At 42.8% G+C, this 26,861-nt stretch overlaps 1 protein-coding gene across 1 annotated transcript in view; it reads right to left on the bottom strand.

Annotated features, from left to right (window-relative positions):
* DNAH3 (dynein axonemal heavy chain 3) overlaps positions 1-26,861 on the bottom strand; it is a 168,217-nt gene that overhangs the window by 137,514 nt on the left and 3,842 nt on the right. The window contains exons 4-16 of the mRNA XM_040635247.1: positions 26,090-26,164; positions 25,770-25,819; positions 21,852-21,956; positions 21,111-21,333; positions 18,072-18,144; positions 17,503-17,677; positions 15,468-15,657; positions 13,233-13,428; positions 9,766-9,891; positions 8,381-8,576; positions 6,476-6,655; positions 2,143-2,279; positions 68-173 (exon numbers count right to left, since the gene is read on the bottom strand). Of these exons, the coding sequence (XP_040491181.1) occupies positions 68-173; positions 2,143-2,279; positions 6,476-6,655; positions 8,381-8,576; positions 9,766-9,891; positions 13,233-13,428; positions 15,468-15,657; positions 17,503-17,677; positions 18,072-18,144; positions 21,111-21,333; positions 21,852-21,956; positions 25,770-25,808 (1,746 nt within the window). The 5' untranslated portion in view covers positions 25,809-25,819; positions 26,090-26,164. The remainder of the gene's footprint in view (positions 1-67; positions 174-2,142; positions 2,280-6,475; positions 6,656-8,380; positions 8,577-9,765; positions 9,892-13,232; positions 13,429-15,467; positions 15,658-17,502; positions 17,678-18,071; positions 18,145-21,110; positions 21,334-21,851; positions 21,957-25,769; positions 25,820-26,089; positions 26,165-26,861) is intronic.

The raw sequence follows: 26,861 nt of genomic DNA, 5'->3' as shown, positions 1-26,861 counted from the left end.
TGACTACATATTGGATTGTCTGCAGCACGGGTCACCAAGATATGAAGTATCAAGTGATATTTCCTACCGTCACGAAATCCTCGATTTCATGATTTTCTTTCAGGAATGCGGTGATGTTTTGTTCTGCCATGTTATCCAGTAAGTCATCATACTTTTGGTATACGTTTAGGTATCTTCCATAATCGAAGAGCATAAAATGAGACATGCAAATACAGGTCACCAAATCAGATTAGGAAGAGTTGCAAGTCAAGACATAAGATCATAAAAATTAGCCCAAGCCAGGAAAGGGAAAAAGAATGTGGCAAAAAGTATAGTGAACTGGGAATTCAGAACTTTGGCTGCAAATTCCAATTCTGTCACTTCCTAGCTGCATGAACTTAGGCAAGATATTTCTCTTTTCCAAAGATCGGTTTCTTTAGTTTTAAGTGGAAATAGTAAAACCTCATAGGATTGTTGTAAGGGTTACCTATAATAATGTACATATAAAGCATCTAATACAATGTCCGATTTACAGTAAATACACAATAAACATTAGTTCCTATTCCTTCTTCCAGCTCTAAAATTCTATGTCTAAAATTTAAGATGAAAATTTGGAACTAACGAAACTAATACCTTTTCCTCTCTTATCAGATCATGCAAAAATGGCTGGACAGATTTCTCCCAAATTGGAGGATATAGTCAGGATGCTGTGATTTAAAATAAATTTGAATTAGGGGTGTCTGGCTGGCTTAGTTTGTGGAGCATGTGACTCTGCATCTCATGATTATGAGTTTGAGCCCCATGTTGGATGTAGAGATTACTCAAAAATGAAGTTTTTTAAAAAAGTTTGAATTAAAATAAAGAGGATATGGGGGCACCTGGCTGGCTCATCCAGTACAGCATGTGACTCTTGATCTTGGGGTCATGAGTTCAAGCCCCACGCTGGGCGTGGAGCCTACTTTAAAAAAATAATAAAAAGAAAGAAAATAAAATAATAATAAAATAAAATAAAGATAACGAAGTAAGCAGAATTAGTTTTGTGGGGCCCAGTGGTACACTTCCAGGCACTGGCCAATACTTCAGAGATTCTAAAACTGAGATATAGTATGAGGAGCAGTCAGTCCAAAAAGACACACTAGGTGTCAGTCTCCAAGAACAGGGAAAACAGAGGTTTCAAACAGATGTTCCCAAATCAAATTCATAAGGACAGAGCTTCCAAATCCAAGGCTAGGATTTTCAGACTAGATTAGAAGTAGTTCTTAACTGGGGGTGATCTGACCACTCAGGGGACATCTGGCCATGTCTGGGGATGTTTTGGGTTGTAATGACCGCGGGAGGATCCTGGGGGCATCTAATGGGCATAGGTCAGGGATGCTGCTAAACATCCGACCACGCACAGCAGCTCCTCACAGTACAGAATTTTCTGGTCTAAAATGTGGACAGAGCCACAGTCCAGAAACCCTTGTATCCTGGTTTGCCTGGGGAAGCCCAGATTTACATTTTTGTCCCACGGGAATTGAGAATAAAGCCCTCTTCACTCTCACAGTGTCTCGGTTTGGAAGCTGTATTATATGATCCCCCTGAACTAGGGACTGCTCACATGAGCAACTGTGAGATATTCTATAGTATGATGATTAAGGGGCATTCAGATAACGTGTCCTCCATCTCCTTTCTTTAATTCCTAAGTCCAAAAAGCTCTGAAAACAGCCGCTTCAACATTCATTTGATAGCAAACGTTGGCCTAAACCAATGTGAAGCTACTTGGATGAACAGTCATATTTTTCACTATAGAAATATCAACACATTTAATTAAGGGGTGCTTCCTGAGATCTTGCTGAAGCTGCGTCGTCATACATCATATAGGCATTCTGTTACTTTTCTAAAATCCAGAAATTTCTAAATGCCAAAAAACCTGTCTGGCCTCACAAGTTTCAGATAATGGAGGTGGACCTGTAAATGAATTTGAATTCTGGCTCTCCTATCTATTTGCTGTGTAATATTGGGAAAGCTTTCTCATCTGTAAAATGGGGATGAATACTAATACCTGTGTAAGCATTGGCTATTCTCACTATGTATGTTTCTGATGTGTTGGAACAGCAACTGTGTATTTGATGACAAACAAACCAATACTCAAATGGCTAAGTTACAACTCAACCAACTTACTTGCGGGGGCCAACTTGATTTTTCTGATATACCTCAAAGGTTTGATCCACAAAATCAGAAACTAGTTTTTCTTCAGTGTTAACGGTTCCAAGAATCAGATCATAGCCTTTCAACTCTGGGAACAGGACAGATTCCACCTAAAGAACAGAAACCACTTTTGATGTCACAAGACATCCATGAGACACAATAAGGGAAATGGCACCAAAATGCAAAACCTTTTGCAACAGACACCTTTCTAGGGACACCAGCTACATTTTCACTCTTCTTCCTCTTGGATAGTGCCAGAATCACCCTCTTGTTCCCTTTACCTCTCTCCTCTCTCCTCTCCCTGGTTTTGGATTACTCATCTTTCCCTCATCCTTCCAAGTCTCCGGTCTGTGGAGAGGCCCCCTGGGCCTCCAGTTAGGATGTTAGGTTTCCCTGCTTAAAGTTCACATTCTGAACTTTTTCCACTCAGCTCAATCATAATTAAATAATGTGTAATGAGCTGGTCTGGGTTTGTCATGGGATTAAATACCACGAGGGCCTGGATCGTATCTGACTTCTTCACTATTGTGAAGGGTCCAACAAGAGCTTGGCACATAGTAAGTGCTCAATAAATCCTGTGTGACTGAATGAATATTACGGTGATGCTCCCTGTCCCCCATCCCCATCAGCTTTTACTAATGAAAAACTACTAGAGACATTGGTTCTAATTCTGATTCTGCCACTAGCTAACCATGCAACCTGAGTTAAACTACTTCTCTCTGAACTTCCATTTTCTCATCTGAAGAAAAGGAGAGATACTAGATGTTTCTCTCAGCTTGGAAGTGGGGGGAGGAAATCTATGGCTTTATCGTCATGAAGCTAGAATAGTATCCTTTCTGATAACTCAAATTCTCTAACTTCTTAATGGCATGTGTGTCCCTGAGAAATGTTCTCACTTGCATGACTCATGAAGATGGCCAAGTCCCTGCTGGGGACCCACTGCCCTCCTTGCTAAGAAAGCTAACAATGATTGGTCCCAGAAAAGACTGTCAGAGTGCTCCACTTGGTGACAGCATTTATATACCACGGATGAGAATGCACTGATTTAGAAAGGGGGAAAAGCTAGTGCAAATTGTCTGTGTCCTCCCTCTTTGGACAATCCAAAGGTTTTTAAGCCAGTGGAGGAACAACCTCTTTGCTGTGGCCACGCTGCAAACAGTGGTTGAAAGCAAGGAGATGGAGGATCTGACATTGGTCAAGTGTACAGATGAAATGGTTTAGGGACACACAACTGATCCACCCAGGCGATGCAAGAGATTATATGTGGGCAGCATAAGGGATTGTTTCCTGGGAAGAAGTCTTCAGTTGAAAGAGGAAGTAACACCTTTTATTGCCCTTTAAATGTGGCTGGTAGAGCAGTCTGTAAAACTAAGCTGAGATCAATGGTGCCTTTTCCAGATAATCACTGTTACCATCTGCTAATCTCCCTGGCTTTCCAGTCCCTGACGTCCTGGTCTTATCATGACCCTCAGCGCTTACACTTGCACGCTTCTCCAAGTTCTGGATTTCCCTGGCACTTTGAGTAAGAAAATTCTCCCATCAGGAGAGAGACTGGCCCAAGTAGCCCCTTTCCATAGTAGTGTGTGTGTGTGTTTCTGATTATGAAAGTAATGCATTGACATGGCTGCTAATGCTGATTTAATTATTTTTAAGAGATTTTGTTTATTTATTTGACAGAAAGAGCACAAGAGAGCACCAGCAGGGGGAGCAGCAGATGGAGAGGGAGAAGCAGGCTCCCTGCTGAGCAGGGAGCTTGACTTGGGGCTCCATCCCAGGACCCTGGAATCATTACTTGAACCTTAGGCAGATGCTTAACCGACTGAGCCACCCAGGGGCCCCTGATTTTAATTTTCCTTACTGCATTTTTAGTTTTAGAAAACCCTTCCTTATTTCTCCCCACCTCATTTATGCCTCTCATTCCCTTCTTTTCATTTCAATCAGTATTATAGCATCCATGTCTCAATTTTTTTTTGCTAAGACAAGTATTTTCTAATATTTACTTTGGTTTCCTTTAGTAACCTTCTCATAAATAGGCTTCCCTTCTGCACCTTGAAACTATTATTTTCAAAGCCTGATGCTGACGTTTTTTCCAACTTTTAAAATTTATGTTTATGGGGGGCACCTGGCTGGCTCAGCTGGCGGAACATGGGACTCGATCTCGGGATTAAGTTTGAGCACCACGTTGGGTGTGGAGATTACTTAAAATGAAATCTTAAAAAAATAAATAAAGGGGTGCCTGGGTGGCTCAGTTGGTTAAGCATCTGACTTCAGCTCTGGTCATGATCTCAGGGTCCTGGATCGAAGCCTGCATCAGGCTCCCCACTTAGCAGGACGTCTGCTTTTCCCTTTCTCTCTGCCCCTACCCCCACTTGTGCTCTCTCCCTCACTCTCTCTCAAATAAATAAATAAAATCTTCAAATAAATTAATTAAATTAAATTTCTATTTAACCATAAAAAAGGCAGGTCTGGCAGGGGTTGGGGATACTGTCTACCTGTTGCTGTTCTTAGATATTCTTATTAGATATTCAACCTGAGGGGCTATTATTTTAAAGTTACAATACCCAGTTCAAAGAGGGGTTTGAGGCAGGAGCCAGTGCTGTGGGCATTTCTCGATGGAGAATGCTAAGCCTGGGCTGCATTTCCTCATAGCCTGATAAAGTCCCACTGGCATTCACTTGGGCCTAGCTTTCAACCCTGGTACACCCTGTGACCTGCGACTATATCTTCTTGTCATGACAATCCACTAAATCTACTACCATCCCTGCTGGGTGTTTGCTGGAGCAGCCACATGAGCCCTGGGCTCTCCCAGCCCAGCTGCTTGCAAACATTGATGATCAATAGCAGTGAAAGAGAACTTGAGTGGTGTGTACTTTATCTGTCCCCAAGACCCACACTTATCCTTCCAAATTACAGGGTCTTCTCTTTCATTTCCTTCCTAGGGTATGGATGGTAGGAGAGTTGCCCACTGTTTCTTCCCCCCTCCACACACCCAGTTTTCTTGATAACCAGGCTTGGTTGGGTTCGAAATCCCAAATTTAGAGTTATCTGGTGAAATAGACCGGAGCATTTGGCTTCATGTGCTGCCCCACAGCCCCCAACTCTAATCTTGAGCTCTTAGAGACCATTAAGTATAAGACTCCAAAGAAAAGAGTATTTAAGAGCATCTAAGCATCACACATAATGCCTGGGGAGGGAAGGTGGGGAAGAAGAAGAGAGAAAAAAACATCCCACGGTTCCCTTCCCTACGGAGGGCTGGACACTGGTTTTGCCACATCAACCACCCAGAGGGAAACATCAACCACCCAGAGGGGGCTGCCCCACAGCCCCCAACTCTAATCTTGAGCTCTTAGAGACCATTAAGTATAAGACTCCAAAGAAAAGAGTATTTAAGAGCATCTAAGCATCACACATAATGCCTGGGGAGGGAAGGTGGGGAAGAAGAAGAGAGAAAAAAACATCCCACGGTTCCCTTCCCTACGGAGGGCTGGACACTGGTTTTGCCACATCAACCACCCAGAGGGAAACAGAAGATAGATCACGAAAGTCACACTCATGTGGGTGATCCTGCCCAGCACTAAAAGTCTGCTAAGTGTCTGGAATATGATTAGCAATGCCACCCTGGGAAGGAAACCGGAAGGGGCTTGGACCAAGAAGGGAAGCTTTAATCTTTCCCTTTGATGCCTTCAGTGGTTAAACAAACAAACGTGAAACTTCAAGAAGTAAATTAGATACCGTATTATGAAGATTCTTGGAGAGTTCATGGAATTGTTCCATCGTGAATCAATCCAAGTTGGATATGGCTTGGGACACATCTGCCCCTTTGAAGTTGGATCATGGTGGGCTGAGGGCTGGGGAGCAGGGACTCTACTTGCTCACAAAGTAACTCTTAATGCTCTTATTAAAAGTACAATTCTTAGGAGACCTGGGTGGCTCAGTCAGTTAAGCGTCCAACTCTTGATTTTGGCTCGGGTCATGACCTCAGGGTCCTGGGATCAAGCCCCACGTCAGGCTCCATGCTCAGCAGTGAGTCTATTTGAGATTTTCTCCCCCTCCCTCTGTCCCTCCCCACCGCTTGCACTCTCTTATTTATAAATAAATAAATCTTTAAAAAAATAAATAAAAGCACAATTCTCAAATACTGGACATTTCTTTATGGCCCAAATATTTCTGGGGCCAAGGGAGACATACTCCCCTTTATTTTGGTATTTATCTCCTAATTGAATACTTGGTTCAAACAGCCATTTTAAATTTATTTTATTCAATAAGTAAATATAAGTATGAACAAATGATTAAGTTGATACTATACCTTAGGGATCTCCCTAGAGTTCTTAATAATTTCCAAGAAAGAGTTGTGTATTAATTCCCAGCAGTCATCAAAAGATGGATTAAAGACGATAATGGGTTCACTGACTTCAAGTTTGATCATGATTAGTTGAGGCATGAAGAACTCCATCTCTTGGTAGGGCTCCTCAAAATCATTCCCATCCTTAAGGAGACATAATATATGGTGGCTGTCAGAAGGTGGGCCCTTCCAGAATCAAAGGAGTGATTTTTTACCCATTCACAATATGACACGAACACCAGAAAAGGAAATGCAGAATCTCACACACTGTTCATGTTCAAATAAGGGCTGGGTATGGCTCAGCCCACCCTGAGCTCATCCACTCCCCCTTGCCCAAAGCTTTTATTCAGTATGCTTACTTTGCTAAGAAATTCCTGGATTAGTATTTCCAAATTCTTCCTATCCTTCAAAATTCAGCTCAAAATCCCCTCCTCTGGGAAGCCTCCCTGTTCTCCAGCAACATATAATCTCTTCCACTGCTGAGCTTCTAAATTTCCACTTCCTTCATGGTGTTTTATCTTTCTTTCTTGCAGAGATGTATATGTACATCTTACCTTCTCTACTCTAACCTCTAGGGCAGGGTCTGTGTCTGAACCCTGTACTTCCTCCAAAATATCCAACACAGCATTTAGCACATAGTCGGTGCCCGATAAAAATTTGTTGACAGCATCCAAAAGCATAAACAGTTATCTGTATGCCTCAAATGGAGCTTGATAATGACTGAAAAGTCTATTTTAAGCATTCAAAATGTCAACCTTCCTACAGCAGAAATATTGGCGTGGAGATATCTACAATTCCCTATCAGGCTAGTAATATAAGTTACCTCTCATAAACTACACTGCTTAATGAAATTGTCATAGTGCAGCTGTGTGGTACTTTTCTAAGTTAATGATGTTAGACATTTCCAGATCCGTTCGAGGATGATTGATAAACATTTGTTGAATAGCTATCATGCATCAAATACCCATGAATTTCCCCTTCTTTCAGACATGTAAAGATTTTACTTTTCCCTTTGCGTGGAATTTTAGAGTGGGATTTGCTCCCACATCTGAGTCTCTTCTGCTTAGCAAAGTAGATGATTACAGTGACATCTATAGATTGGTTCTTGCTAGAAAGCTAACATCACAGTCTAAATTCAGCAGCACTGGCTTCTACATTTTTTTTGAGCAAAAGGTCAATTGTTCATCCTTACTTCATTTGGAAAAATACTTAGAATTTAACCTTTTATAACCTGGCAATTTTATATTTTTATTACTCTTTTTTAAGGTAAAATGTGCATGTGGTATAAAATCCAAATGAATCTTCCTTAATCCTGAGGCTACCTAAGTTTAGGGGATGCTATGAGGTATTGAAAACCAGTGCTGTTAGCTTTCATTTTGACTTCACTGAAGTAGTCTCATGAAGAAAGTTATTAATTAGGTCAACAAAGCCTTTTGTTTTCAGGGATGCCCCCTTCAAAGACCAAAGAACAAAAAGTCAACATCTGCAATGATACACACAACACTCGTAAGTATCAAGCCAAAGATTTATAATAAAACTTTTTCAACTCCTTCCTTTGGAGGATCAAAAAGTGACCTGTTTCCCTCCTATAAGGGGTAAGAATTCCATTTTACTCAATCTTTCTTTAAATAATTTTTAACAATTTTGCCGCTTCCAGAGAACTTGGCCAATTAGGTAGTAATTATCTCAGGAAAGCTTGCTGTGATTCACAGAAATCATTTTCATGAGCTAATAATGACCCAATGTGTGTGACAATCAAGAATTTTTTTACTTTTTGTCCTTGGCTCACAGCTGAGAACCTACGTGACGGAATTCTGATTGTCTCAGTTGTTTCCCCTCAAAAGGGCCTACTGCTGGTCCCCTACGTACCTTGTGTATCATGAAAAAGGAGACGAGGTCCTCAAGAGACTTAATGACCAAGTCCCTCAGCTGGAGTGACATGAAGGAACCAACAGAAGCAAAATATTCCTCAATGTTATGAGAGGAGTCATAGTCACTCTTGGGAGCAAAATGGACCCACTGCTCCTTCTGTGAGATGAAAAGCTGGGCACAGGTGGGGATCCACCTGTAAAAACAGGAGGGCACCCAAGTAAGAAGTGCTTCTGAGCTCGGAGAACTCTGATCAGACATTCCCCACTCTCTGTGACCAGGCAGGTGGCTCACTTCCCAGCTAAGCAGCTTTCCAAATCAGTATTTTCATATCCTTGGCCACCTCACCTGCCAACAACCCCTTTCCTGGGAAGAAAGTAGCAAGATTTGAATTGAGAGACTGCTCTTCCATTAGCAATACCCAAATACACAAGGGATGCTGGTATCATGTCCTGCTCCAAGACTCTCTACTTTCTTCACTAGAATCAGAGATTATGGTGAAGGGGCATAAAGAACTGGAATGTTCTGTCCAACTTCTCTCCCTGGCAAATGCCTGGCCTCTGTTCAGATTTTATAGGGGGAAAGAGAGAAGAGGAGAAAAAGAAGAAAATGTAAGAAGAGAAACCCCAGTGTGATGGTAGCTGCTCAGAAGTTGGGACTAAAAATAAGAAAAGCAAAAGAAGAAATGGATGCCTCCTTGTTCTTTCTTCCTACTTCTGCCAATTTCTAATTCCCAGTGGGAACCACCCGCCTTTTCATTCTATCATATCTCTTTTCTTATTTCTAGAAAAGTATTCCTCTAATGACCAGAAAAGTACTAGGAACAGCCATAGTTGTAAATACAATAACTAGGATATTTATTGAGCAGCTACCATGTGCCAGCACTTGTGTATACATTGTCTCTGATAATAAAAACCCATTGGTAGGTATTACCACCATCATTTTACATATGGGGATTTCTCTGGCTCTGGACACAGTCCTGCATGCATTTGCAAAAGAAAAAGGAATTATCTAAGTTACTGAAACCCCCCTAACTCTGGAACCTTGCAGTTGTTTATCTGGGCCACCTGAACACAAGTCATTCAAATGCACTGTCATGTAACCTAGCAATGGACTTCAGAAGAAGGGAAGGGAAGTGGTACCCCCAACAAGGAACAGTAATGAGAATTTCAGAAAGGCAGAGGGAGACCAGGAGTGAGGGTTGAAGAAGAGTGGACATGGGGAGACACAAAGACCATCAGGGGATAGAAAGTGGAAGGAAGGGGAAAGAGGAAGTGGTCAGGGGAAAGTCAGCAAACTGTGCAACCTCCAGGCTGGGAACCAGTTTTCACTCCAGAGAGTTTATGATACTGTGATGCAGTCCCATTCTGAGGCCAGATACTGACTTGTTGAGAAGAATTTGGCGTGCTTCCATGCAGTGTTTCTGGATCACATCCTGATATTCGTGAGGCTGCAGAGGCAATTTTCCTGCCAGTAATTCTGCTGTTCGAACAAACCTGAGGTCTCTAAATCTGCCAAAAGAGAGGGGGATATGTCCTGGGCTGAGAAGACAATTGAAAATGAATTCTGTAGGATAAGTTCAAAGGGTATATATTCTTATTTTTCAAGGAGAGTAAAACTAATTATATCTGAAAAATCTGAGAGTCTGGGGAGGGAGTAGAAAGTCCAGAGGAACCTTGCAAACAGTAGACAGATGAGCGAACTCAGCTGTTGTTTGCCGAGACTTCCTACGTGTCCTGCTCTCGGTAACCCATCTGAGGAGGGGGGTTTTTGCCACCAACCTGGTATTTGCCTGGCTGGGAACTGGGATATCAAATGGGCAATCAAAGTTCTTTAACAGCAAAGACAGAGAAGACAGGTCAAGAGAAGCAACAGCTTCATGATCAAGTGGCTTCCATCTAATCCTCAATGTGGCCCCCAGGTGAGCTACTCAGGACAACTCGGAGGACTGTTTTGGTCTAAACAAACACAACCCATCACCCTATAGACCTACCCTCGATGGCTGCCCGGCTCACCCAGACACACACAGTATCCCTTGGCACAGTGCCTTACACACGCAGGCACAGAATAGATATTTGTGGAATGAACACAAGAACCTCCTTCCACCTTCTCCTATGAGGCTCTTATCTTCTACTATTTCTCTCAGATCAATGGATGTGTTGTCCTTGCCCATATTCCCTGAGGCCTCTTTTAGCTCAGACGGCCGCCATATCCCTCCCTGATGTCTACTCCATTTATTTATAAATCGCTCTTTTAAATCATCACTGCCTTTCACTTCCCCAACTAGATCTTTGCTGACTTCCTTAGCTCATCTCATTTCTTGCTTCTCATTTCCATCATCCACTGGAATGACCTCTTGGGCACTTTTCCTCATCCTTCTTAAATCCCGCAGCCTACATTTCTATCCCTTCTTGGTGGAGGTGGTGAACTTGGTCCCCATCGTGTCTGGGCAGTCACAAAGCACTGTTAGGGAAGGCAGGCTAGAACTTGAGATCTCCCTCACCACACGTTTGATATCTAACCCAAGTATGGCCCTTGTCACCACCTAATAACCACATTACTTATCTTTAATTTAGTCCTAACAAACTTCCTACACTGGTTCTTCAGACTACAACTCTCTTTCTGGTCCCCAAGCCCCTCACCCTTCACCGATCACTAGGTGACTTCTTAGAATTTTTTAAATTAAATCATGCAGGGCACAGAGAAAAGCTTTCTATATCATTTCCTTAACAAACCTTTCTCATTGTTGTTTTTGTTGGTGGTGGTGGTGTTCAACTGACAAAAATCTCTTAGATGGTTTTGCTTTTGTTGCCTATATAATCCTTAGGGAACCCCTAAAAGCAAGCGGTAAGAATCCTTTCTTTTCAGAAGCTATAGGTTCAATAATTTGCCATCTTCACTACATGATCAAAGTAAATGCACATATACACCTTCTTGGCAGTGAGCATTTGGCAAATTTTACCATCCCTGATACTGATTTTTTTTGTTATTTTCTAGCTTATTTTTTGAGGCCATAAACATGCTTATAGTTAAAGCAGTACCTTCATTTATTGAACAACTACTATATGACAAAACTGTTCTAAGCAACTCATCCAATAAACCCCACGAGGTATGTATTATTATTATTCTCATTTTACGTATAAAGAAACAGGCGCCTAGAGCGACTAGCTTCCCCAAAATCACAGCATTTGTTATTGACAAAGCAAGAACCAGAACCTAGTCGTGTAGTTTGGGAACCCATTCTATAAATTATTACCCTATACACTTCTGCCTCATTAGAAAATGACTTTTTTTTTTTTTCCAGTGTCCTGACTGGCACATCCAATGACTTAGAAAACTGAATTCAGTCCAAAGAAGGGAATGTGCTTATTTCTTATCATTGGTGGGCTCCATTGCCAGCTTGACTTCCCCCTCAATTCCCTTTGGAAATATAGGTATAACTAAGAATGTGATAAACAAGTAAGTTCTCCAAGTAACAGGGCTCTCTTAAGACTAAAAACACATTCGAAGCTACAGAGCCTCCCCAAAATAAAATATCTGAGCTACTGGTAAGTTCAGCCAATCAAAATTAAGTAAGCATATTTGCCTCTAGTTTTTCTAATAAAAACTCAGATGGTGGCTTCTCATGATGTCATCAGCCTGACCTTTCACTGAACTCTGGCGGCCTCATTCTCCCACCAGGATTTACACCTCCCTTGACGGACACCCCCTTCACCAAAATGACAGTCTTTCTCTGCAGCCGATGAATGGATAAACTAAACATGGTGCAGCCATGCAGTGGGGTAATATCCGGCCGTAGAGCTGACGAAATACTGATACATGTTTCAATATCTGATGAACCTTGAAAACATGATACTAAGCAAAAAGCAGCCAGACATGAAAGGTCATGTATTGTATGAGTCCATTTATATGAAATGTCCAGAATAGGTTAAATCTGTACAGACAGAAAGCAGATTAACGGTTGCCAGGGGCTGAGTGGAAGGGAGAAGGGGTGGGGGTGGGGGAGTGCTAATTGATACAGCGTTTCTTTTTGGGATGATGAAAATATTTTTGAAGGACAGAGTGATGAGAGTTGGACAAATATGTGAATGCACTAAAAACTATGGCACTTCAGAAGGGCAAATTTTATGGTGTATGGATTATATCTCAATTTAGAAAAATGAAGGAAAAAAAAAAGTGGCTCATGTATCCTCCAAACTCCTCCATTTGCTGTGGCTAATTTAGTCATTGATGAACATAACTGAGACTCTTGCTTGCCATCACTGTGCTGGCACTGAATTACCTAAGGAATAAGACCCAATCCCCCATACGTCTCGGAGGCTAGAGAGAGACAAACCAGCACACACACAATTGTAATTCAGCGATACATGTCCTCACAGAGGTAATGGCTCATTCACACTTAATGGGTACTTACAGTTTGTCGGGCACTGTTCTACGTACTTTTCATGTATTAAGTTATTTAATTCCTCCTACCAACCCTATGAAGCAGGAACTCTTATCATCCCAAATTTAGGGATAAGGAAAGCAAGACACAGAGAGATGATGTAACATGCCTGTGTTACCTAGCAGCAGAGTTAAGATCTGGGCTTGAGCAGGCTGGCTCCAAATCTGTGCTCTTTACCAGTATGAGCCAGGGCTTAGAGACAGGGTCGGGGTGTCACGGGAGCACGAAGATGGGTCACTTCACTGGATGGAGAGCTGTCACTTACAGTTTCTATGTACTTTGGGTCTAGGATTCTCGTCATTTCCCTTCAAGGGCATGGCTACCCCCACTGTGCCCAGCGTAAGATACTGTCTTTTGTGGGCAAACAATAAAGAAAGGGAAAGAAAAGGGAGGGGAGGAACTTCTTACTCTTTAAACCACAGTTCTTTCAGGCTGAGCACCATGGGGTTCACTGTGTGCAGATGTTCCTCATTCCACTTCTTGGCATTCCTGTAGACGCTGTGCCAGGGCACAGGGGCCCGGATCACTCTTTGAGGAAACATGCGGGGAATGTTCTCGATGAAGAGTCTTTTTCTCTCTGTTGGGTCCATGAGGATGTAATCAACTATATAACCAACAGAGCAAACACTTTGTCAGTAAGTAGGGACCTTGAACACTCTGTGCTCTTAGCTGCACACTTAGAATGTAAACGAGCTTCTGACCATTTACACTGATAATACCCATTATGTTGATAATCCCCTGGATATAACTAAATTGGGGAAGCTCCACTCTGTTGGTTTGTTTTCTTTCTGAAGATGTTTCAGGGAGGAGGTTCACGGTCTGAGGCTCAGAACCTGGGATTGAGCTCCATTTGGATATCTAGCATCATGTATGACAATGAACTGGTATTTGCTGATGCCTCATTCAACATTAATTGGTTTCTCACATCTAAGCAGTCACACAAAAAATTCAATGCAACAGATGACACCAGATACTTAGAAATGGAAATTCAGAGCTGCCTGGGTGGCGCAGTCAGTTAAACATCTGACTCTTGGTTTCAGCTCAGGTCTGACCCCAGGGTTTTGGGATCCAGCCCCACATTGGGCTCTGCGCTCAGCATGGAGTCTGCTTGGGTTTCTCTCTCCCTCTTCCTCTGCCCCTCCCTCCCGCTCTCTCTCTCTCTCTCACACTCTCCCTCTCTAAAATAAATAAATAAATCTTAAAAAAAAAAAAAAGAAACGGAAATTTAGAGACCAAATCTTTCACATGCTAAGGAAAGAAAGATTGGTAAAAGCTTCACAGACGAAGTGACATTTGAGCTGGACTGGGAAGAATGAGTAGGAATTTGTAGACAGGATAGGAAGGGAAGAGCACAGGGGTCAGAAGGAACAGCATGTAATAAATCGCCATTCTAGGACTTTTGTAAAACGTGCTTGAGGTGCTGTGAGTTATCTTGGGGCAGAAATATCAGATGCAAGTGGTAGAGTTCAAGGTGATAAGACTGCAGAAGTATGTTGAGGCTGGAATTTGAAGGACTTTCCATGTTTATCCTTATGAGTTTGGTTCTATCCTGGCATAGACAAGAGGCCACTACACTGACACCATTAGGAAATTGAGTAGGAAATTTAAAGTAACTAGACAACCTGGTAAAGACAGCTATTGTCCAGATAAAATAGGAAGGCAAGGAACTCATATGATCACCATTCCCCTTTGATATGTTTCTCACGTTACTCACTATCATTAAATATTTCTCAATGACCTACTGTGTGTACAAGACACGGGCCGAAGGATGAAGGGGAGCTAGGATCAATAACACGTCCTTCATCATCAAAGAAATGACAGTCTAATACGGGAGCCAAGACCCGCAAGAAATGAAAAGACAACACCAGTGTTACATAACAGAGGAGAAATAATGGCCCAGGAGATGTTCCAAAGCAGGGTGAGTTGAAAGTAGACACAGGAAGTGCTGTGAATGCAGAGGATGGAGGGATCACTGAGGGTGGCAGAGAGAGAAAAATACTTAAGAGGCAGGTCTTGAGCTAGATTTTAAAACTTGGGTAGACCCTTGCTATTCCTAGTGCTGCCCCCGGGGTGAGCAGCATCCAAAGCTCCTGGGAGCTTGTTAGAAATGCAGACTCTCAGGCCCTACCCCAGATCTGTCTAATCAGAATCTGCATTTTTCACAAGATCCCCAAGTTATGTGGATGCACATCAAAGTACAGGAAGTGCTTGCCGGAGTCCATAGTCTCTTGGGGGAATGAACCACAAGAGACTATGGACTCCGGGAAGCACTTCCTGTACTTTGATGTGCATCCACAAACTGAGGGCTTCAGAGGGGAGGGGGGTGGGGGAATGGGAAAGGCGGTGATGGGTATTAAGGAGGGCACGGATTGCATGGAGCACTGGGTGTTATACGCAAATAATGAATCATGGAACACTACATCAAAAACTAAGGATGTACTGTATGGTGACTAACATATCATAATAAAAAATTTTTTTAAAAAGTACAGGAAGGGCTGGTGTCGACATGAGAGATGTAGGGGAGATCATCTGAATGAAAAGGATGACTTTGGTGTTTTGGGGGGAACCAGGGTGGACTATAAGTGAGAGAAAGATGGTGCCCTCCACAAAGGAGCCCCTTGCCCCATTTACACCCAGCCTTACCAATGCTTTTCATGAGGCTACTGTAGTAGTCATTTTCCTTCTCCTTCACCAGGACGATCATCAGGGGTTCCAGGAAGGGACTTGTCAGCAGTGTGTTAGAAATCAGCTTTGAAATCCGATGCATCACTTCATCGTCCTCGGGGGCAATCATGTCTCTTTGGATGCCATTGGTCAAATAGTAATAGTACCTCTTCCATAAACAAACCATCAACAAGACAATGACTATGATTGGTTAACTGTGCCCACCGGCCCACACCTGTCAGCCTCCAAGGGGCCCTGTTCACACAGCACCCGTCCCCATCCTTCACCCGCTACAGTCGGGCTATCTGGGCCCATCACCGCACACCTGCTGCAGTGTGATGGCGGGCAAGTTTTTCCTTGACTCTGGAAGATTCAACCAGAGCCAGAGAGCTCGGTGGGGTATAAAGATGGACTTGTGAAATGCTATGCAGATAGTAACAATGGAATGAGTACTATACTTCGCAGGCCAGGATGGAGGGAACCTATCTGGTGAACTCTAAGAAGATTAACAAACTCCTCAAATGGACCCAGAAATTCACCCTCCTCACCAACAATAATGGCTTACAAAGCACTTAGATCCTGTGGCTTGCCGCTGCCAGTGAGAGAAAATTCCCCAGAGTCCAAGTGAGACTTACAATACTTCTAATCTGACCATGGGCTTCTGAGTTTAGAAAAGCAACACAAACACACAAACTGAACAAAAATGGCCAATGTGACCTGGTGACTTCAGGAAGTTTTGTTTGTTTTGAGCACTAAGCTGCTGGATGGCTGATTAGTTCTAGAAACGAATACTTTAAGATGGGATGAGAAGCACGAAGTGTAGGAAATCAGGTTTGACCTTTTGTGACAATTGTCTGTGGTCAGAAGTGGCTGAGCTCACCTTTCTCCAATCTTAAATGGAAGATCCTTATAGAGAAGAAACTTCCAAACTTCCCTCATTGTAAGAACTGCCTGGGGTGGGGAGAGAGGCTCTTACTAAAATGCAGATCCATGGGCCCTGCTGAATCAGTTTGGAGTTTTTCAACAAGCACCCCAGGTGATTCTTATCTTCAGGCAAGTGTGAGAAATGCTGCCACAAGGACTTTAGTATCACCCAGAGTGGGTCTAAGTTCTAGTTGTGCCTCTTAAAGACTGTGTAACCTTGGGCAAGTTGCTTAATCAAACCTCACCCCAATTCCCACACCTGCACAACAGGAATAATCATAGTACCCAAGTCTCGAATGGGGTCAAGCATCTAGGGGGTTTAGTATGGAATTTTGCCAACAGCTCATACTCAGTTGCTGTCACTTTTATTATAAATCATTTTATTATACACACTATAAACTCATAAGCTATTTGCTCTAAAGTTTTGTTCCTCTTCTTTTAAAATAGATTAGAAACTTAAAAGTCTTCCTAGAACCAAGCAGGTAGTGTTAATTAGTGAAAGTTGGCTGGACATAAGACAATAATACAGAATACTGGACACTCTCACAAACTGGAAAATGTATTTTTCATCTAAAGGAGGTAGATACTTCGCAGCTTCAAATATCTTAATTTTTTCAAAAGAGGTTAGAAACCCAGCTTATGTGAGATTTTCCTCATTTTCAAAACACAACCATAGGCCAAATTCAGCCTACGGTAGAGTTGCCAGATAAAATATAGGATGAAGTGAGATATATGTATACATTTAGTATTTCAGTATAATTTTAAAAATTATTCATTGTAAATCTAAAATTCCAATTTAACTAGGTGCCCTGTTTTCTGTTTTGTTTTTCAAAATCTGGCAACCCTAGCTCATGGGTCAGCACATTGCAACCTATGTTCTAAGAGGACCCAAAGTTTTCTAAGACTTACTAAAATAATTGACACACACACACACACACACACACACACACACACGTGTGTTATGGGGTCTGGACTTCGGTATTTTAAAACATTCCCTGAGTGATTCTGCTGTTCTCCCCGAGTTTAGAATCACTGAGATGCCAAGGATAATACTCAGCCAATTGAGAGAAAGGAAGCAACAAGAACGTACCTCTAAGTCTGATTCAGATGGCTGGGTTTCTTTACCTTCTATTTCCAACTCTTGTTGTAACATCACACCAATCTGTTCTTCTGGACTCATTGGCCTGCTTCCTGGAAGGGTCGAAGATATCGCCACCTCCTTCTTTATGGGTGATGAGATTGAGATATTGCAGGCCAGCTTCGTCCTGAAAAGTAGACACAGCTCAGCTCTTGGTTCTCTGCCAAGGTGCTCTGCGTCAGGCCCTACTGTCTCCAAGCTGCTGAGAGTCATTCTGCAGTGCAAGCCCCTCTCCCCTGTGTCATCTACTAGCATGGATGTGTCCTTCAATGACAACCTCTAAGCATGGAACACCCATAGGTATGCTAGCATTGGTTTTGCTCAGTTTGTTAATTTCGTTTTATTCAGAGCCTGAAAAAATTGGGTTAAGGGGACTGATGGAAAAAACAACAACAACATGAGTTACTTGGAGGCTGAGAATGCTTGGAAATCAAGATACAGAGCATGGCTTTAATGAGACCACAGACTTCTGTCGTTTGGCTTGGTGTCCTGCAATCCCCAACACCCACAGGGACACTTACCTGGTGGGATCCTCTTTGCCTCTAGGGGAGAACTTTCTTTTCTTCTTGTTGGGTTCTGAAGAGTAGTTAGCTGCTAGAACCGTGGAGAAGAAACACATCAGGGATGGCCAGTAGCCTTGGGCCAACCTTTGTCCATAGGGACATGACTCTCAGGACAGTCCCAGAGCATACCAAGGGGAGTAGACTTGGTGCAGTGGGATGAGACAGGAGATGGGCCACCTGGTCCCACATGCACCGCTAAACATCTGTGTGACTCTGAAGAAGTAATTTCAACACTCCGGGACTCAGCTTCCCCAAATATGAAATGGGGCTGCACATACCTTCCATTCATTCATACAACTGACAAGTATGAATAACAGCCTACTTGATTCACTCACTAAACCTGTATGCCCTATTTTCTAAACATTGGAAATTACTGTTTACTGTTTTTCTTTAAATAGGTGCAGACTTTTAAACTTAGTATATTTATTTTAAAGGAAATACTGATTATTACAAATAGAAAAACCAATATCATTTGCAGTAAATACAAGGTAACTACAAATGAATTCAGTAAATGATATAAAACTATATTAGTAAACTATAACTAGATACTGTTACTTGCTTAAGTCTCTAGCCTAAAAAAATTAACAAGTAACAGAGAAGTGTTAAAGACAGGATTTTAAATTGATATTTTGGCAGAATCAAAGAGAACTGAAGACTCCTAATCTAGATGTATTCTTTTTTTTTAAGATTTTATTTATTTATTTGAGAGAGAGAGAGCACGTGCGCATGAGCACGGGGAGGGGTAGAAGGAGAGGGAGAAACATACTCCACGCTGAGCAGGGAGCCTGACACGGGACTTGATCCCAGGACTCTGGAATCATGACATGAGCCGAAGGCAGACACTTAACCGACTGAGCCACCCAGGTGCCCCTAGATGTATTCTGAGTTCATACTTCGAGCTCCTCAATCTACTCCAAATACAACAAGAACAGACTCTCTAAAAATTAAAAAGACATTACAATATTCAACAAGATGCTTTTCTATGTGGACCAGAAATGCACAGAGTATGAAGTAAAAATTATAAACTTGGCTTCTGTATCCAAGAGCAGGGAGTAGTTAGGTATTTGATACCTGGGGATTAGAGAATCCAGAAACACTCCATGATTGTAGGGGACTGGCACGAGGCTCAGAGCATAAAGCCAGGACTGAAGCGAGGCTGCCCTACCCGTGAAGACACAGCAGCACTGCCATGCAGATAAATCACAGGTATCCTCAATTCATACGGCAGCCAGAGATAACAGAGAAAGCCTGATAATAACGAGGCCGGGCTTCACACAGCTCAGGGACCACATCTACAAGATTCAAATATCACCTCAGGATGGGAGTCCTAAACCACCAATACAAGGTCTGGTACTAATTTGAGGTGCTAAGACGACAGGTGAAGGCACAAAAATCAGAAAGTCGGATTAAAAAGGATGTGTCAAAAGGGTGCACACTGATTACATTTGTAAGTGAAAACAAGCCAAACTAATCTATGGTAACAAAAATCAGAAAGTGGTTACGCTGAAGTGGGATGGTCTTGGGTAGGGGAGAGAACTCATTGGCAATGAGTATAGGAGAACTGTCTCTAGTGTGGAAATGCCCCATATCCTGTTTGGGTGGTGGCTATGTGGTATAAACAACTGCAACACTCACTGAACTGAACACCTAAGATCTATGCATCTTGTTGTATGTGAATCACACCTCCATAAAAACAATGGAGGGGGGGACGCATGTAGCAAGAAGGGAAAAAACTCTCAACACAAGCCTGCAAACTAAAATCCTCAGAACATACGAGAAAAATCAATACTAAGAAAGATAGGTAATTAACTCAACAATCAAGGGATTCACAAAGTGAAAATAATACAGTGTTACAAACATTGCTCCAAAATAAATGTTTAAGATCTTCTCAGGAATTGAAAGAGCTATGCCCATAAGAACAAAATGAGAAATTGGCAGGGGTGACACCCATGAGTAGAACCAATTAGAAAATCTGAAAATGTAGAGATATTGCCATGATAATTAAAAAAAAAAAATTCATTAGACATTATAAACTCAAGGCTCAAAAGAGTTGAAGAGCAAATTAGTGAATTAGAAGATACATCTGAGGAACTCACCCAGACACAGCAGAGAGAGAAAAATGAAAAATATGAAAATAAGTTTGAGACAGAGGGCAGATGAAGAGTCTCCAACACCCATGTAGTAAGAATTATTGAAGGATAAGCAGATTTAAGTATACCTAGTAGGATTAAATAAATTAATACATATAAAGTACTGTGGTAAGCTGCTTCCAAGATGGCCCCCAATGATTCCTCACCTCCTGGTATCAAGCCTTTGTGCATGTGGGCTAGACCTAGTGACTCACTTCTAACAAACAGAATACAGCAAAAGTGATAGGGATGTCACTTCCACAATTAAGTTCCCAAAAGACTGTGGTTTCTGCCTTTTTGGCTCTCTTCTCTCTCTTGTTCTCTCCCTTGTTCCCTCTGAGGGAAGCCAGAAGCCATGTTGTGAGCTGCCGCATGGAAAGGCCCATGTGGCAGGAAACTGATGTCTATGGCCAACAGCCACCAAGGAGCTGAGGACCCGAGTGAGCATGGAAGTGGATCCTTCCCTCGGTGCCTTTAGGTGACTGCAGTTCTGACTGACACCTTGATTGCACACTTGTGATAGACTCTGAGCCAGAACCATTCAGTTAAGCCATACCCAGATCCTTGCCCCACAGAAACTGTGTGATAATAAATACTGGTTGTTTTAAACCATTAAGTTCTGGGGGTAATTTGTTACGCAGCAATCAAGAACACAAGTGTTTGGTGTGGTAAATGTAAGGGGTGTGGCATATGGTCAAGGTAATGCTAGCTATTATGATCATTCTCATTCCATGGATGAGGAGACTGAGACTCTATGAGGTTATCCAAGTTTAGCTGCAGCAAGCAAAGGAGCCAGAACTAGAACCCAGGACTAAAAATCCCCCCCAATGCCCCATTCTGAGCTGGCATGACACATTGCTACAAATACCTAATGGCAGCCCCTGAACGATCTTTTCCCTAGGGATGTTGACGGTGATCGGCTGGTAAACCTTCAGCAGGTCCTTCAGCTTCAGGTCCTGGGCCATCAGGGAGTAGTTGTTGGCAATGGAGTCGCTGGGTCCACGATAGTGCTGCTGTTCTTTGAAAGGTGCAGCCAGGGTCCACGATGTGCGTTGCATCAAGGGGGGATAAAAACTGTGCGACATGATGGTCTAGAAGGGAAGAAATGCAGAGTAAGACACGGCGAAGGACACCTCTGGAGTAGCTTAAGTTCCACTCACATGGAGACTCAGGGAGTCCCATGTGCCTTATGCTGTTTCTCTCTACAAACTCAGGCAAATTCTTCTTGGATGGTCACCAATCGCACTTCTCTGTCCACGGTGAGCATGATTTCTGATGTCAAGGACAACAGCTGGCTTTCAGTAACAGTATATTTGTGAGTCAGGTAATTTACTTCCATCGTCTTTATTCTTTATGGGCATGGTTATAGTGTAGAAATAATGGAAGATGCAGAAGTTCAGGAAGGTTCAACAGCGCGGCAGGCAAGGGAGAAGGCCGGATCCTAACTCACCTTTGTGTTACTAGATAGCTTTTTTTCCCCACACAGTTGGAGTCTTTCCTGGTAGCAGAAGTGACCCAAGTGCCATTGATCCCACTTGTCAAGTCTAACTCTTTGTCTTCCCGCCCCCCGGGGAGTACGAGCAGAAGAGCAGTAGCCAAGTAGACATACCTGATAGAGTTCAGATGGTTCCTCCTCAGCAGAAGCAGGCAGAGGGGGCAGCTCTGGCCGCATCTGGGAGTGGCTCATGTGATGTATCGAGTCACTCTTGGCGATCTGTGGGAAATGGGAACAAAGCCACTCTTTAGGAATTAGGAAAGATTTCCAAACCTCTAGGTTAGCATGGAGTAAAGAGATCCCCAAGAAAGGGGTTAGGGACCGAGTTCTGCCCACTAAACACCCTTCTCACCCCCGTCCATCCATGGTATAGGTTTTATTTTTTTAATTAGCAGTCTGTCTCTCCTCCAGTGTCTTCTCCTTGGCTACCTCTCTATGAGCGAATTAACATATATTTTTTTCCCCTGGGAAGATTCCCACGTTACCCTATCCTGGGTCATGATTCAAGGGGTTAACTTTAAAAAACGGCCTGTTGCATTTCACAAGTACACAATTCCGAGTAGAAACTGGCTTATGCAGGGCATTGTACTTTCTGTGTGTTTAACACACACATGAGCAACTCTCTGAGCTTCCTGTGAAAAGAAAAAAATATCACTTAAATAGTATGGGTGTCTGAGTCTGCCAATCCATTCAGTGAGTGTGCACTTAGGGGTAACCCTCAGGTAGCGGTGAACTTGTGGCTCCCATGGTCACTCTCAGTTCCCAAGCACCTCTCCTGAGCAGAGCTGAAAGTGACTGCAGTGTTGAGTGATTCTATGTTTCTGTCCTAGGACTCAGGCCCTATGTGTATGACCACTACTTATCTGGGGCTGTGATGGAGAAATATGTCTCAACATAGAGGAGAACTGCAGGGCTGGACTTACTGAGAAGTATTTCAGATGGTTTAAGGGATTTTCAAGGGCACTTTTGACTCTCCATGATTTTTCACCTTAGGCAATGACTTTGGACTGAACTCTGTAAGATGAGACATTCCTGGATTGATTTGATTTACTTGAGTCAGCAAATTATGTCATGCAGGGTAACTGGCAGGGGGTAGGAGATGGGGGGTATATGAAGCAGATGTAAGCCACCCTCATGCCCTAACCAACTGCTCACTGATGACTCAACCTCAGAAAATAGTAACACTAATAACAACACCATCATTATTCCAAATTATTTCATTCTAGGCACTGTATAACCTTGTGAGAGTTTTTTATACCCATGTACAACCTGAAAAAACTAAACCTCAGAGAATGTAGGTAACACATCCTAGCCACACAGAGGTGCTTTTAAATACACAAGACTCTGCAGCCCAACACATTGGGAACAGCAAGTATCACTATCATGATAAGCTACTTTAGGAAGATGTTGATCTTAAAATTAAATGAAGACCTGAAAACCCACAAATAAAGCTGCACAGTAAGCCTGAGATCTTTAAAAACATACAACAGGCCCACTGGTCTAATCCAGTTATTCTCAAAAACTGTGGCGTATCAGACTCCCCAACAGAACTTCATTAAAAATAGGGTAGGTTGGGCTTCAGTTCAAACGAGATGAATTTGAAACCCACAGACCTTGCTGTTTTTAAAGAATTCACTTTGTTGATTTAAACATCTCTGTTTGTCTCTCTGCTCTTGACCTCAATTTCAAGGATCTAGAAATAGATTATTATCTCCAAGATGATTTTCGCTACGGATATTAATATCAGAGGGCGCCTGGGTAGCTCGGTTGAGTATCCGATTCTTGGTTTTGGTTCAGGTAATGATTTCATGGGTGGTGAGACTGAGCCTTGAGTTGGGCTCCACGCTCAGTGGGGAGTCTGCTTGAAGATTCTCTCCCTCTGCCCCTCCCCCTACTCATGTGCATGCACGTGTGTGCACATTCTGTCAAATAAAATAAATCCTAAGAAAATTAATATCAGATCTGCACCAATTAGTTGAACAAAATGAGAGAATTCTGGCATTATCCTGAAAGGAACCTGGTCATGCAAAGTAGGTACCACACCATCTGAAGTAGATTCTGCCAACAGCACTTTCAACACTAGGAAGCCGTTTCTGATTTCCTTCAGGACCCTAGATGGACAACATATACTGATTGATAAGCTATGGATGCCTGTTTCTCGTCTTTGCAAGCAAGAAGGTTTTGTGGTCAGTGGCAATCTTTCCCTTAGCCTAGCTTTTAAATCTGTTTCAAATAAAAATCTTCATTAAAAGAGCAACAAGCAAACACCACAAACTTTGGACATCTTGAGTAAGTAACCAACAAAAGTGGTAACTAGTAGCTAACCCCCAAACCCTGACCTTTTGCACTCTCGAGGAGGATGTTAACATTACTCAGGAGGAGGTTCCTTGGCCTTCCTGCTTCTGCTCGTGGTTGGAGTAAACCTGACATCAGCCCTGACACCAACTGGGAAGTTACTCTTTCTACCAAGAAGTAGAACACAGCCCTAAGTGGACATAACTGGCTCTTCTCCAATTTCTGTCCATGCTGTGCAATAGGCTGATACCAGACCCTGGCTCCAGGGAAGGCCATGTGACACACGTCTGGCCAATCAGGGCACTCCATCCTCCGAGACACTGATTGTTCAGGGACAGGCCTGTGACCTAACCTGGGCTGATTAGAGTCTTCCCGACACTTTCACCAGACCTACTGAGAAAGAGGCACTCTCAATAGCCATCTTTGCCTGATGTGAGAATAAAGCTTTCCTTAAAATAAAGCCAACATAGAAGGAAGCATAACTCCCAGAAGGCGAAAGATGGCTCCCAATGACATCAGCTGGACTCCTGGATCCAATTTGCACTTCTCAGTTACTTGAGCCCAGAGATTCCCTTTTGGGTTTGAGTCAGATTGAATTATATTTATGCTCCCCCATACTGAGAGATGGTCATCCAAGGGGCAGACACAGAGGAAGCTGAATCATCATACAAAGAGATAAGCCATTCTTGGGGAAATAAAGAAAGCAAAACAACATTTTGCAAGAAAGACATGAAGAATTTTATAGAACGTAATAGAGCAGAAGCTCTGAAGAACAAATTAAATTTGAGCTAGTTTATAGGCACAGACTAAGACTTATACACACAGAGCCATAAATTCCCTGAGAGTAGAAAACATCTCAGTGCATGGGACAGGAAGGAAAACGTGGGATACGCACAGGATCAGCAGATCTAGAAATCAATTCCGGAACAGAACAAAGATACTTTTCTTGATTGACCATACCTGGCTAAGAATTCTCTGTGGCATTTTCAAGGGGAAAGAGTGATTTTTGTAAGAACTATCCAGTATGCAAAATCGTTTGTTAAAAACGTTAACGTTTAAGTGTTTTCTCTGGTCAACTGCAGGGAGTTTTCATTTCAATTTAAAATGCTCCTTTGGGCACTTCAGTGTGTGTCAACCTAGTGGATCTTGGCTTTTAAAACCAAGATTCTGACACCTAGATCAGGCAGAACTATTATTTTCAGAGGGCTGATTTCTGACTACACATGTTGTTTGCACATTCTTCTTGGAGGCCATTCCCAAATGCTCATCTGAGGACCTGCTATAACAGAGGCACCCAATTCTTAGTTAAAAATACAGATTTGGGGACCCCACTCCAACCTTTCTGGATCAGAACCTTCAGAAGTGAGGCTAAGTGTCTGTTTTCAAGAGGCTGTCTAGGATATTTTGATGTACACCCAGTGTCGGGAATTGTTGGATGGAAAAGACCATCTAACGGCCTTGGAAGGGAAAGGAAAGGAATAACAGGTGTCTATTCCTAAAATTTTCACAGCAAAACCTGAGGATTTTGAAAAGCCTAATTGAGCAAAAAGCATAATTCAAAGGACACACCATAAAAATGTAGTAAACACACTTGCTCAGTCAAGAGGATCTAACATGACAATTAGTCTATGATTGAAACATTCCCTTCTGGCCCACCCCCCAATTCCCTACATGTTGAAAATACAGGTTAAAAAACAAAACAAAACAAAAGAAATACATCTTAAAATTCACACCTACCTTCTGTGATGAGCAACCCATGTCATTCATGTTGTCCATTCTAATTGAACCTGTTACAAAATGAATAAAGAGCTTTCAGTTTCTCCGGGGACGATCCTCTCCTACCAGTGGCTCTGAAATTCACACTTCCTTACAGCATAATGGGTATGACACAGAAAATGGAACTTTCTAAATGTTCTGAAAGCTCTGTTCACAGGGTTGCCCCTCTGAGGTCATAGACTTCGGCCCCCACCCCTGGTAGAAGAAGAAAGAAAGGGAAGCTAGAGAATGAAGGGAGAGCATTGGGGTTCTGCTGGGCTTTTCGGCTGTGGTTCCAGCACCTCCTGGTCTGGCCACTCTTCCCTTCCACTGAGCAGCTCCTCTCTTGGAACTTTTCCAGGAACACACCGAGCTCACTGTAGAGGAAAAATTGAAGCACAGTTACATATTAATACAGAGAAGAGGGAAGAAACACCCCACTAAACAATACCCTGGAAGCCTGAGCTCTTCTCTCTCCTCCTCTCTGGGCTGTCTTAACATTGGAGGTGCTTCCTTGCACCCAGGCCCTGGGGTCCGTAACCAGGCTTCAGCGTCTGTTGCTAAGGAAGGAGGGGCCTCAGCTGTGGCCAGATACAAGACTGGGCTTGACTCAGCTGGTGTCTTCCTTTGCTGGAGGCCTGGCTGGGCAGCAGAAATTGTTGATGACAGAAGGGGAGATGGGAGATAGCAATGATCCGGGAACGTAGAGGTGAGTGGCAATAAAAGACTGTGCCTTTGGTGAGGCCTAAATGCAAACAGCATGGTGGTTAAAGTCTTGGACTGGACACAGCTTGGTTCAGATCCCGCCCTTCCCATTAATTAGCTAAGTGGCTTGAGCAAGTTGCTTAATCTAAGTGTCCTTTTTAAAAGTAAAATGGCAACAATGTGAGCACCCACCTCATAGGGTAGGTTTAAAGGTTTAATGAGATAATGTCTGTAAAGCAATTTGCACAGAGCAGGGGGATGACCAATTCGTCCCAGTTTGCCTGGGACTTTCTGGGTTTTAACTGTAAATCCTGCATCCTGGGAAGCCCCTCAGTCCTCGGCAAAGTGGGATGGTTCGGTCACCCGATA

This window comes from Ursus maritimus, unplaced genomic scaffold, assembly GCF_017311325.1.
Source record: "Ursus maritimus isolate PB19 unplaced genomic scaffold, ASM1731132v1 scaffold_2, whole genome shotgun sequence".
Taxonomy (NCBI): domain Eukaryota; kingdom Metazoa; phylum Chordata; class Mammalia; order Carnivora; family Ursidae; genus Ursus; species Ursus maritimus.
Note: the sequence above shows the minus strand (reverse complement) of the source record. Positions and strands in the feature narration are given on the sequence as shown.